The following is a 13,579-nucleotide window of genomic DNA, read 5'->3' on the forward strand; positions in this document are numbered from 1 at the left end:
TAGTTTTAAGAACTTGTTGTTTTAGTTTATATTGTACCTATGTGTTTTAAAGTTGTGTTTTGTCAAATTGCTGTGCAAGACTTGAACCAACCAACCTTCATTATCATTAGGTCTGACCGTTTTTATCATATTTGATTGACTTTTCAGTGTGTAAAATGTCATTATTATCGTCATTTCCTGAGGGCGAGGTTAACCAAGTTATCAAATGCTTTTTTGTGTTTGAAAGCCAAAAGTTTACTATCGTAGAAAACTAGCAAATGCTCACATTTGAGAAGCTGGCATTTTTTATTTAAATTATGAATCAAAATAATTGTTGCCGAATAATTTTCTCTCAATCAGCAATCTGTCAATCCACTAATTTCAGCTCTTGAGTATAGTCGGGTAAGACGGGGCAGAACAACAATCTTTTGGCCCTGGTATGGTTTTTAAAATTCAGTTGGTAGCATAAATTACATAAAAATCTATCTCTGTGAATCAACCCATATTATTCATTAAACAAACTTACTCTCCTAAGCTGCAACATTTTTAATAACATCTTGACTTATTGGAGCAGGAACAAGCTGATAAGATAATGTGATTTTTCTGTAGTGATTTGTAGCCTTTGAGCAGTCAACGCAAATAACAAAAACAAATCAAAAAACAAAAATCAATATTGATATCAGCCAAAAAAAACAATGTTATCATCAGATAATGGTAAAAAGGTGAGTTTGCAGTTTCTTCTTAGACACATAAAATATTCATAAAATCATTTACATTTTAAGTATAGAAACATTTTCGGAAAGTACATGCTTACATATCTGCTGCAGTACGTCCACAGAAAGTAGAAAATATACACAAGAAACTTAAAAATGTCTGAAAAACAGTTTATTAATGCATATGTGACTTGAATTAAATTGTCTAATACATGCTCAGACACTGGCTCGTTACGTAAATAACCTCTTTCAGATGCCAAGATGGTGCTGGAGTGTCGAAGCTTCACTCTACCTCAGCAGTTCACTCCCAAGTATAAAGAGCCAGGAAACCACAACAGTGGAGAGGACATGGTTCGCACCTGTAAGTTCAGCCACAGCAAGTTTACCTTTGTTTAAAAGTTGCATGAAGCTGTAAGAAAAGTTGCATTCTCTTCTCTTCATACGTTTCTAATAGTCATTAATTATGACCAATATGTGACATTTCCCCCTAATTAGGGCTGCTTCCTCAGTCATGCTTAAGAAGGTGAGTAAATAAAGACTTCAGTAACTGTAATGCCCAGAGACTCATACTTTTCTGTGTCTGTGTGTATGTATAGACTTGTGGAGGTTCCAGTTTCTGCTGCCACTGGTATCCCTGGGTCTAGTGGTGTTAGCAGGCCTGACTGGGTTCTGTGCCTGCCTTTGCCGAAGCCTCACCCCCACCCTTGGCATAGGAGTACTTCACCTGCTTGCCGGTAAGCCCTGTTCTGCTGCACAGAAACACTTCCCAGTAACTGGCAAATTGCCCCGTATGAGACAGTAGAGTGGTTTATTAAGCAGTCAAGTGACTGGTGTGGAGGATTTAGTGCCATCTCTAAGTCCCTCACTTCACCCTCCGCTTCCAAGCGCCAAAGAGAAACTACGGTCGCTGTGAAAAACATGTAGAATATACAGTAAATCAAAACTTTGGGAAGAAGGTGAATTCCTCTAAATCCATTAGGTATAAAGACATACCTGCTAAAAGAACAAACAGGGTAAAACAAAATGTTAAACAGGGAACATGACCAAGTCTACAGCCATACTAGCTGCACTGTGAGGCTGTGCTTTAGGCTAAATGTCAAAATGCGGACATGCTTTCAATGACAACACTATTTATATTAAGCAAGTATATATCATGTTTAACATGGGATCACCAAAGTCATTAAGATTCATCATCTGGAAACCATGAATGTCTGTACCAATTTTTGTTCAAATCCGTCCAGTAGATTTTGAGATATTTTGCAAGATAAATTAAAACTTTTACCCTGCTTATGGCCAAAAGTGGTGTACTGACTGATTATGCAATACCTTGAGCCATGCAACTAGTGTGGCTAAAATAACTCACTGGGCTACACCTATTGTATAATGAATTAACTACTAGACAGTCTAGGTCTTTGTACAGAGTATACTGTTTGTCTGTACGCTACAGTTGGCATCTTTTGTCACTTTGTCCTTAGCAGTTAGCAGACATGATCACGCCTTAAATTTAATCTTACTATTTATAGTGCACCCATGGCAGAGGTGTGAGGTAATTAGAAGTCATTGCAAGTTTATTTTTCTTTGGCTTAAGTCTTGATAAATCAACTGTAAAAGCCACAAATCCAAATGCAGTGTTTTGGTGTCTTTCAGCTCATTGTTGTGGTTTTACAGCCAGCAACTTTCTGGTTTGGGGTCACGTTCACTGCTTCCATTAACAGCAGACAGACAATGTTAGCAACTAGCTGCTTAACACAGTGGAGCTAAAAGGAGACACCAAATGGATGCTAATGGTGTTTGGCGGGTGTTGGATGTGTGAAGAAGCAATTGTTTGTTAACATAGTCACTTTATAAGGTGATAATACGTGTGTTTACAGCTTGTTGCCCTGCCACTATGGCCAAAAAAGTATGACAAGTCAAAATGTCTGTTTGCAGTGGCACTGCATGAGTATGTGTGTGTTTCAAAAAATGTATGCATGAAACAGAAATGTGCTCTTCAACAGCCATCTGAAAAACAGTCATCGAAAGACATCTCCTTACGCCCCCTCATTCTGTGCCCTGCAGGTCTCTGCACCTTAGCCACAGTGTGCTGCTACCTGGCCGGGATGGACCTGCTTCACAGGGTGTCGATGCTGCCTGATAAGGTGGATGGCTCACTGGGCTGGTCCCTCTACTTGGCGCTCATTTCCTCACCGCTCCACATGATGGCTGCCGCACTGCTGGTGTGGGCGGCACGCAGCCACAGTCAGAACTACTACCGCATGACAGCCTACCGGGTGGCATAGACTGAGATTCAGCCCTGGATGCCCTGTTTAAATTCATACCCCCAATCTGACACCAAGATGCATTTTATAATGATCTCAGAAGAATGGGATGTGGGTTAATCTGTGCCCTCTGATGGATTAAAGTGCATGTACTCTATAGAAATGACTATCTGCTGCATTAAAGGATTTGATCTTTATCTCTCTAAGGGTTATTTGAAAAAGATAAACTGTGCATATAGTACAACATATGTTTGATTCAGAGTAACGTAACACCAAGCTGAAAAGCATCAGCTGTGTCCCAGTTTCATATTACACATTTCATTCATTCCAGGTTCTGAACATGTGCATTTAATCTCGAAAAGTCGGTCAATTAAAGGATGATTGCGGCACTCACCAAGTTTGTTGCTGATAGGTAAGATTGCAGCAGCTTGTTTGAGGAAGCAAGAAACACGAGTCAACATGTCAAGTCATGTCAAATCAACATGTTCAGACAAGTTTTAGTCCCCACTTTAGCCACACTTATTGGGAAGAGAAAATACTGCAACAAATTAAATGATTACTCAAACAGGTTTAAGGTTTACCAATCTTACTTTCTTGACCTGTAGGATTTGATTATAGGAATCTTGCTTAGTTCCTAATGTTCCCAATGTTATCATAATAGCAGAAGCATAACCCGCACATCACATTTTAAAACATTTTGATCTGGTCAAGATCTGACTGGAATCAATCCAGTAAAAAATTGGAAAGCAAAAACATAGAAATAATAGTTTAAATGGTAGTTTCACTATTAGCTATGTGGTATGTCACTGGGACACACCTTTAGGTTGATGAACAACTCTGGACGTCAATTTCAAATCTATTGCATTTGTGATCACACCCAGCAGCACATTTGGGTGTGGTGACTTTTGCCCGAGCTGCACAAGGTATACTGGACACACCTTCAGTATGTTTCTAAGCACTGCAGCAACAAAAACCTTGTACAAAACAATATTTATTTTGAGGATGGCTATTGTATAATAAGTCTTTTACTTCTGCTGCTCAAACAGTCTGGGAATGCGGGCGTCAATGAAGAGTACAGTGAGCGAAACACTGGTGACTGTTGCGTATCTGTTTCTGTTTTGTTTAAATTCTGCCCAACCCTTTTTTTTTTAAATCTCAAGTGACATTTATCCACGGCCATTGTTAAGGTCAGACTGTGTTTGTTAATAATTTGTTTACCCAATGCATTGTTTTCTTTACTCTTTTCAAGTATATTTTTAACATTTTGACTGATTTTATAGGCTTTTGTAGAAAACATTTTTCAACATAGTAGTTTTTTCACCATTTTGTGTTTTGTTTGCCCATATAAATTGGTTCCCACATCCTTTTGTCAATTCAGCTGTGTTTGTTATTAATAATTTATATTTGTTTATTTATTTTTTATTAATTTATTATCACCATTTCAATTCAACAGGATTTAGGGGAAAGAGTTTCCCTGTTAGGCATTATGAATGTAATTTAAAGGCCATATTGTGATGAACTACAGTGTTCCTTTGCACTTAAATTATTATTGAACATATCCTGAATATTGCTGTAGTGGTCAGTAGTGAATTTCTATTATGTAAATGTCTCCAAAATATATACATTACATACATTTAGAAAAAAAAATTAATTTTTACCCTAAAAGCCATGCTATGTGTGTCCAGAAATATATAAATCACCACCACTCACACGGTTTCATAAACTAAAGAATGTCTGTGAAATGATGCACTGTGTGTGGTCTGATAGGTCTTGTGATAAATCAGATTGTATTTTGCATATTTAGTCTTTTAATTCAAGAAGTTGTTCTATCCCTGAATCCACTGTAGCGTAAATAACAGCAAATGTCACTGTATGACTGCTTTTTGTGAATCTACAATGACGGTGTTGTTCATTCTCCAGTTGTGAGCTGAAGCTAAATTGTACACTAAATATTGTGTGTATTGTGTGTATGCAAGCGTACACATGCGTATTCCAAACAACTGCTGTCATTTCAATAAAAGTTAAATATTTGTAAAATTTATTATGCATTCACATCAGTCTCATCATGCCGGGTGTTTTAAAAGTCCACCCTCATTCCTCTTCTTCTGATCCGAATCCCTGTTCGCTAGCTTGCTGCTCCTGCTCTGTCTGCACCCGGATAGCAGGAATCATCACACGCCTCTTTCTTGCCAGGGAGAGAGCAATGCCTTTCTCGTAATAAGCACATTCATTGATGAAGAAAGGATAAAGAGGTTCTTTGCCTTTATACCTCAGCGTTTCACCTGAGAAAGTCTGGAACAGTGGGTCTTCGGGGTGAAGCAGGCAGAAGTCTCGGTCCTGTGGGGAAGAACAGCCAGTTAGGTTGATTAATAATGAGCAACACTTGTCAGATTTAAAATTTGTGAGGCCATCTTCGCACACATATATAAATGTGTGTGTGTGAGGTTTTACAGCAGCTGGGCAGCAAACAATACTTAGAAAGTTAAAGGAAACTGAGATATACTCTCAAATCAATTTTGAGTAAGTAGAACCACCATTTAGAACAGTTTGTAGTTTAACTTTGTGATATAACTTTTAAGTTTAGTCGGGCTTCATTTTATTATTACTTTTGAAAACACTTTGTCTTGTTCATAAAGCTTGAAAACGATTCAAAAGCATGATAACAGCTTTCGGTTTGATGTACAAGCCCCCAGGCATTTAAAACCCATGTTAGTAATGGACTGGAGGTCCCTCATGATAGTGTGTACTGATTAGAAATCACGACAGCAGACAAAGTGATACTTCAAACCTGCCTCCTACATGATTGCTGCCAAACATCACAAGCTTTAAAATAACTACAGATCTCAATCATCACCTGTGACAGCTAAAACTAGCAGCTATTCATTCCAGTCACGAAAATGTCAAAGCATATTAATCAGAGTACTTCAAACACAAGCCGCCTGTTTCTATTCCTTAATGATGTTGCCACATTGGCGGCCTGCATTGTCATCACCTATCACATAGTTACATTGTTGTTGGTGGATTTTCTTTCATTCATCTTGTAAATTTCTATTGTTGTATTTTTTCCTAACAACAAAATGCTTTTGTACATAGTAACATAGATGCACCTGTCTTCCTACTTTATTATTGATTTATTACATTTATATTGAGGATAACACTATTTCATGGGTTAATAATTTCACCATAATTCCCTCTAGGTTATACTAACAGTTAAGTGGAATTAATAAATTGGAAGTGTAGTTTACTTTCTCTTTAGGTAATAAAAAGTTACATAGTTCTCTCTATAACCCCACCAAGGAACAGGATTTGTTCACAAATTATGGACATGTAAAATTAAGTGTTGCTAAAAATGAAAAAATATTTCATGAGTCATCCAGTGGAGTTTCTGATTGATAAGATTTATTGGATGCCATCCAACCACAATGAGTATTATAATCTGTTAATTATAGCAGATCTGTATGAAAACCAAGGTGTGTACATCACAGACGCTATATTGTTCTTTGGTATGAAACCCTTTTACATGAAGAGGCCCCACCCTGTGCTGTGAACACTCATCCTTTATATGGTGTAATATTCTACAATGAAAATGACACACACGTTAACAGACAAAAACACTGACTCGAACACAAATTTAAACAGGTGAGGTCATTTACTAGATATACAACATGATTAATCCCTTTAGTATAAAATCTAAACAAAAGGTCATTATGTTATTAAATTGTTTATTGTTAGGTAGTTTGTTTTCATATTGTTGAGTTGTCTTGTTATTAATGGTTATTATTTATTCAAACTTAATTGACCGGGCTACGTAGCATTTCATTCTAACAAAGGGCAGCTTCTTCGAATAAACCTTAGCCATAATCCATAAATACATCTCAGACTGTACCTGGAGTTGAGGATGAATGGCTGCTATGATGTTGTGAGTCTCGCTGTCTCTTGGGTAGTCGATGTGTTTAACCATGGTGAACACGTCCACAAATCCTCCTTCGATAATAGTACCTGAAAAATAAAAGCGGAACAAGCAAAAGAGGGGCTTAAAAGATAAACAAAGTTTGCAAGACTTGTACTTGTGTCTAGTCGTGTAGCAAAGCAAAAAAATACACAATTTGTAACCTGTGCTTAATTGCACCTGAGTTGAAGAAACGGACCCAGTCGAGCATGTGCTGCACGCCAAATTTCATTACCGTATAGATGTTTGACCTCACCACACCATGGGGTTGGGGGCCAATCTCCATGGCTGCAGAAAATGGATTTTAGACAACAAATATTACAGATGATCCATCATTCAAAAGCTTTTGCTAAACTGATGTTATACTAAAAACTTACCGAAGCCATGTTTTCCCACTGAATCAAGGGAATATGATTCTTCTTTGGGGACATCGAAATGGATGTACCTCATTGGTATATCTGGCATCTGCCTCTGAAAATGACACGTTAGACCTAACTTGAGATTTCTAGCATTACCAAGCACTTTTTTTTATGTATTCAATTCAAGTGTAGCCGATTTTGGAAGGTTTCTCAAACATGTAGGGTGAATTGATTCGGAGTGTGTAGGAACCGCTTGTGCTTGCCTGCAGGTGTTTGAATGTGTGCAGGCAGATCCAGTCGCAGTCCGAGTAGGCGATGAGGCACAGGCCCATGTTGGCTGTGGTGTTGTGGAGGTCACAAACAAGATCCACCGCCTCAGGACTTCCTTTGGGACCCAGCAAGGCGTTCAGCTCCTTGGATCTGATCATCTCATAGGGGGCCGAGTCTGATAAGGGACAACTAGCAGGCAAAGAAACAACGTGATCACAACTCATTATCACCAGAAGCGTTACCATGAGCACCATCACCTTAATGCCGCCTTACTTGAGGGAGGCATGGGTGAAGCAGCGGTTCAGGTCGGTCTTGACGTATCTGCGGCACTGCTGTATGGCCCACGGGTTCGATAACACCAACACCACTGACACAGGCTTTTCCTCCTCCTGCTCCATCGCTTTCTTCTCCTCCTTCAGCAGTTCCCTCACCAAGTACACCCCAGACAGCTCGTTTCCATGGGTACCACCGCACACAGCGACCCGGGACAACCTTGGCAAACACACCACCTTGTCTACCTCCATCTGACTGAGAACAGGCAGATACAGTGGGGGAAAAGTGCAAGAATTTGAAGGCGCATGCAACAAAAAAATATAGTTTTTTAGTCCTCCAGTATGTACATTATGCATCCGGTTTTGAGCAGCACATGCACAGACCGAGTTGCATTTTCTCTGTTCATATACTGCTTGCACCTCTTTTTATTCAGTATTGAAACAGCTTAATGTTGTTTCACTCAGTGGGAGGTATCAGTTACCTCAGTGTCACTGGGTACATTGTAGACAACACTGCAACACAAAGCGGAGGTATTGATTTGTGAAACCTTACCTCGTTTTTCTGGCTTGCTCAAAACTGTAAAGGGGCAGTTCCGGCTTTAAACCCTATAAATGTACTGTAGCACTGAGCTTAAAAGTCTGTTTAAAGTCTCTTAACTGAGGAGAGCTTGAGGTACAACAGGGTGAACTGTCAGCTCCGTATTCACAAATAAGAGATTAAATGAATGACGTAGCGTCATACTGTACATCTTACCCAAGCTGCTACCTTTCTCTTCCCTCTCCCCCTGCCGTTTACCCTCTTCCACCCTCTCCCAGGCTTTCATGCAGTTTTACTGATTCAGCATTCCCATCCCTCCCTCTGTACAGGCTGTAGCTGCCTGTTATGCAAACTCTCACCGTCTCTCTACCACCTCTTGTCCACTGCACTGCACTGTACTACACTGTATCATAGTCAGGGTGTGTCCTGACTGTGACGCGGCGTATTGGTTGCTTCCTTTGGTCCCAACAGCTGTGAGGTCTGCCGAAGCCCCTCCCCAACTTTCCCCAACTCCCCGTTTTTCTCTGCCCCATGTATAGGATGGTAGGTTCCAGTCTGCCTTTCAGAAAATTGGCTGAAAATAAATCTGCTGGCATGACACAGCAGGAGAGGCGCCTGTGGTGTGGACAGTGAAAGAAACAGCTCTTTTTCGCATGGGAATTAATTACCAACAAGCTGGTGATTTAAAGAGAGCACAAATTTAATCTTTAACTGTAAATACAAAGAGGATGGCAGCTAAAGGAAAAGTTCAAATAGAAGGTTAAAGCTTGTCTTGATGCCCATTTTCTGAATGGCAACTACATTTCCTTTCTCTTATTGTAAAATGGCCTTTTGAATATAGGTGTTTAGTATGTTTTACAACTTTTATGGGAAGTTTGCATATTTTTTATATTTTTCGAAGTTTGTATAATTGTTTGACTTTTACTATAGCCTGACTGATCCTGGATTTTAAGTTAAATACCAACATCAGCATGTGTATCTTTTTTTAATGTATACAAGCCTTTTTTTTCTTATCTTAATGCATAATACAACATTTTTTAAAGATGCCTTTTACAGTTAAACAAAAGTCGACAGCTATGCTAGCAGCTTTGTGAGGCTATATGCTTCAATTTAAATGCTAACATCAACAGGTCAACATGTTGATGTTAGCATTTAACATGTTTACTTGTATGTTTACCACATTCACCATCATAGTTGAGTGTATTAGCGTGCTGACATATGCTAATTAGCTGGAAACATAAAGTACAGCTGAGGCTGATGGGAAAATCATCGTTTGGCAAGCATTTAGTCATAAACCAGACAAATTATACAAATTACAATCTTCACCTGATGATGGCACTAGAGAGGTGGTTACCAGTTATTACAATTCATCCTGAGGTGAATATCTATTCCAAATTTCGTGACACTGATACTGTCTACACCCTCCAGTTATTTAACCCTCAGCACGCCGATACCGATATATCTGCCATAAGTTATTCTTATGTCCTGTCATTGTCTTTTATTTTACTACCTCTCCATTGTAAATTCTTCAATTTAACAAAGACGTCTGGTACAAATCAACTGAGATATTGTAACACCTGTGCATGTACAAATACAGTACACATACATACATACATACATCACAATCAACTGGAACACAAACTATGAGTATGTTTTCATTGTTTTTTTTATTATTTTGACAACATGTGTCGTCCCATTTGAAGCTCCAGCTTAACATGAGGACAGAAATTCCCAAACAATTGATTTGGCAAATCTTTAATCGTGTTCCCTAATCAATAACTAATGGAAATGTTGGAACAAATGAAATTAAAGGACAGTATGAAAAGCTATTTGTTTGACATCACAGCATTTGTTTATTACAGATTCTTTTTCTTTGTTAATACAAAATACTGAACAATGTCCTGTAACTTTTCAGTTAAGTATGGAAACTCCCTTTTTTTCTGAAAATGAAAACAGTCCTCTTCCAGTAATATGAGAGGAACCAAAATACAAGAAAAAAAAAAAAACTACCTTACAGTTATCAATACTATAATATGAATTTCTATACATTTATAAAATCATAGTTATTTGCAATGCTTCTTTGTTTCTTTATTCTTCATTTTTAAGTACACTTACAAACAAAATTATGAAATTCACACACGCACGCACGCACACACACTGTATCCCATGTTTTTGGTGTCAAAATGTACTTGCATATGTATGAATTCTTCAGCAGATACACAAGAGTGTGACGTTTATTTTCAACACTGCACTTACTTTTCTTTTCTTATTTGTTTGTGTTCCTCTCAACACAAAAATCACACCAAGTATGTCACACTTTCCAAAACTATTTTTACTGCCATGTAACTTAGTTAGTATTAACTTTATCCGCACAATGGTCCCACGTTATTCCAATGCTACGGAAATGTGTCATTTTGTTAATTGTTATTGAATTAAACTGCACTAAAGTGGAGATTTTCGCAGCATTGGAACAAGCCTTTGCCATTTTGCAGCTCTGTAGTCTTTCCCTAAGAAACCAGCTACAAATGTCAGCATCACATCCACTCAGGTGCAATGTAAATACAAGTGACAGCATTTCTAAGGCGAAGAGAGAAGGTGTTTAGGCCTTGTAGCCTCATCAAAAATTTCCAACATAATTTCCATCAGGCCCTTGTAAAGGGAAAACAAATCTCTTTTAACTACAACAGTGTGGAGGTTCAACCAGTATTTTGGACAATCATTTCTTTTCTTTTTTTAAAAAACACAGTATACTGCACAGTGGCAGTGTTGTAAAGTGATGGAAGAGCAGATATGCAGTCATACACACAAGCACACTAGAACCTTCACTTCATTACATTAAGACACTAAATCAGAGAGATGAACAAGAAATCCTCACTAACGTCTTGAAGGCCACCAGTCAACAATTTAATGAAATCATTTTAATCATATTTATATATAAATGTATATATTAACCAGGTCTTACCCCCCTTTTTTTTTTTTTTAGAGTTATTACCAAAGCACACAATGCTGTGGATGACAATAGTGACACTACTTTATCTCACAGGGTGTTATCAGCACAAAACCTCTTCTGCTCCTGATCTGAGAGACTAAACAGACTTGAGCAGAGAGACTAAAAAGAATGATCTACTGTAGATTCGGAAGCACTGCCCATTTCATTTCCGCCCCCTTATGCTCAGCCTGACCCGAGTCAAAGCAGCAAAACATTTGCATTTCCAGTCCTCTCAGATGTGTGACGGCAACAAGGGGACTCAAGGAGACAGGAACCAAAATGGGTTGAGGGAGGACAGAGGAAAAACCCTGCTCCCCTCTCTGGATCAGACAGCAGTGACCGTCCTGGAGATCTCTTAGAACAGAGAGCCACTGGAGGGAGGCAGTCGTCCAAGTGTAATGGGAGGGGAGGGTGACAAGCCAGCCTTTGTGGTAGCTGTCCACCAGGAGGCTTCGATGGATCTCTTCGGGGCACTTTTGCAGTCAATGCCGAGGTCAAAATATGTCTGGGCAGCCCTCCCAGCTGCCACGATCCTTAGCTTCCCAATAGCCTCCCTTATAGATATGCACTTGCTCACCTGTGATCCGGTCCTCACAGCGCTCGAACCAAAGAGCCTGGTAGTTCTCGTGAGGTGCGCCTGAAAGAGATTAAACTTGTGTTACCAAAAAAGATGAACTAAAAACAATCCAGACAAAAGAACATTGGAACAGAATGTAAAGCATGAGGAGGTGACAGTAAAGACAAAAAGAGGAGTACTTGCTTTTTAAGGAGGGATCAGTTACAGAGTCCTCATCGACAGCTTTTGGAAGAGAAAAGGGGGATCACAGAGATTTCTTTTTTTACCCCTTAATTCCTTAAAGATTTGCCCCATGAAAGGTAGAGAGGAATGCAGAAGTAGTAAACACACTGGACGCTCACCTTCTTCTGACTGGCTGGAGGTGCGTTGGCTGGCAGCTTCCCTCTCTCTCTCCCGCCGGACGCTGCGCTGCTTCTCCTCCAGCCGCTGCTTCTCTGCGTTGGCCTCGTCCCAGCGGCCATCCTCCATCAGGCGCTGGTCGGGCCGGCGGCGGCTGTCGGTGGGCGCCACGCCCTCCTCGGGCTCGTTTAGGGTCAGCGCCAAGGTGGTGAAGTAGTACATGGTCTCTGCTCCCTCACTGCGGTGGGGCAAAGACGAAGAATAGCAGCACGGGAAGTCAAAACTTGGTAGGTTTACAACACAAATAAACAAAACACACTGCTCTGTATTTGGTAATGTTTCTATTTCCTGCTTTTAAAAAAAAATTATTTGTGTTTTAGTGGGCTGCACAGACCTATAATCTTCATGTAATTGTCATTACTGATGGGAAAACAGAAGAAAGCTAACCTTTTTAATCTTGCTTTTAAGTCTCTTGTTGTTGCCTCTTGCTTACTGTATTTAATATTCTGTTTTGCTGCATTTAAAATTTTTTGAAAACTTTAAATCTAAATGTTTGAATCTTGTGTAAAGCACTGTGAATCCTAAGTATGAAAGGTGCAACAAATTAAGTTTATTGTTACCATCATAAAAGGCATGCAAACACAATGACAATAGATCAAGCACCACCGTGGGAACACTTATCCAAAAGGCCATAGTCATTATGGAAGTACACATGGTAGGTAAGTGTAGCTACTGCACCCTGCTGTACGGTTGAGTATAATTCAGCTAACAGCAGGTGTTTTATTGTAGAGGTGGGCCTGAAATTTGTTTCAGCTGGTATTTGCGGCCTTAAACAATCTTTTGCCATAAATGACTACGTATTTTGTGATTGTGTTTGTTTAAAAGGTAGAAAAAATAATTAAGTACTTAAGTTAATTGAGTATTTTGTACAGTAGGTGATTACATTCTGCTGGATAACTGTGGTCTTTAGAGCGCTTTTAAGTCTAGTAAAAAGACTATAACGTGTGTTGATGCAGTCTCAGCCTGCAAAGTACAACCGGTCCAAACTTTGCTCTGAGGACAACCTCAATAATATCCGTCATCAGTAAAGGCATTCTCACCCTAACCCCATTCTCATCCAAGTGACTAGAGCGATGTTATTTCTACACCGCAATATGATTCATGTTACAATCACACCTAACCATTCAGTTGCAACAGCTCTGTGTGTTTTGAAATTGATTGATTTAAAGAGCTCACTTTTGCTGTTTATGACCCCTCTCCACACAATATACACTGAACAAAATTATAAACGCAACACTTTTGTTTTTGCCCTCATTCATCGTGAGCTGAACTCAAA

At 39.3% G+C, this 13,579-nt stretch overlaps 3 protein-coding genes across 5 annotated transcripts in view; 1 reads left to right on the top strand and 2 right to left on the bottom strand.

The window, feature by feature from the left end:
- Positions 1 to 4,888, top strand: part of LOC118337784 (claudin domain-containing protein 1-like) — a 6,544-nt gene extending 1,656 nt beyond the window's left edge. The window contains exons 2-4 of the mRNA XM_035674894.1: positions 946 to 1,053; positions 1,289 to 1,426; positions 2,751 to 4,888. Coding sequence (XP_035530787.1) covers positions 946 to 1,053; positions 1,289 to 1,426; positions 2,751 to 2,971 — 467 coding nt within the window. The 3' untranslated portion in view covers positions 2,972 to 4,888. The remainder of the gene's footprint in view (positions 1 to 945; positions 1,054 to 1,288; positions 1,427 to 2,750) is intronic.
- Positions 4,889 to 5,041: 153 nt separating this feature from the next.
- Positions 5,042 to 8,052, bottom strand: LOC118338444 (N-acyl-aromatic-L-amino acid amidohydrolase (carboxylate-forming) B-like). Its single transcript, XM_035675745.1, has 6 exons — positions 7,802 to 8,052; positions 7,522 to 7,717; positions 7,277 to 7,370; positions 7,080 to 7,187; positions 6,837 to 6,949; positions 5,042 to 5,287 (listed from the first exon to the last, which is right to left on the bottom strand). Exons 1-6 carry the CDS (start codon positions 8,050 to 8,052, stop codon positions 5,042 to 5,044), a joined length of 1,008 nt encoding a protein of 335 aa, XP_035531638.1.
- A 2,115-nt stretch (positions 8,053 to 10,167) lies between these two features.
- The window catches only part of LOC118338139 (oxysterol-binding protein 1-like), a gene marked incomplete in the record, with an annotated part of 13,839 nt that continues 10,427 nt past the window's right edge, over positions 10,168 to 13,579 (bottom strand). For 2 of the 3 annotated variants that reach the window (XM_035675367.1, XM_035675368.1), the window contains 3 exon segments: positions 10,168 to 11,964; positions 12,088 to 12,126; positions 12,246 to 12,481. In XM_035675367.1, coding sequence (XP_035531260.1) covers positions 11,822 to 11,964; positions 12,088 to 12,126; positions 12,246 to 12,481 — 418 coding nt within the window. 3 annotated transcript variants of the gene reach the window in all.

Source organism: Morone saxatilis, unplaced genomic scaffold (genome assembly GCF_004916995.1).
Source record: "Morone saxatilis isolate NCDOM2014 unplaced genomic scaffold, NCSU_SB_2.0 Contig4, whole genome shotgun sequence".
NCBI lineage: Eukaryota > Metazoa > Chordata > Actinopteri > Moronidae > Morone > Morone saxatilis.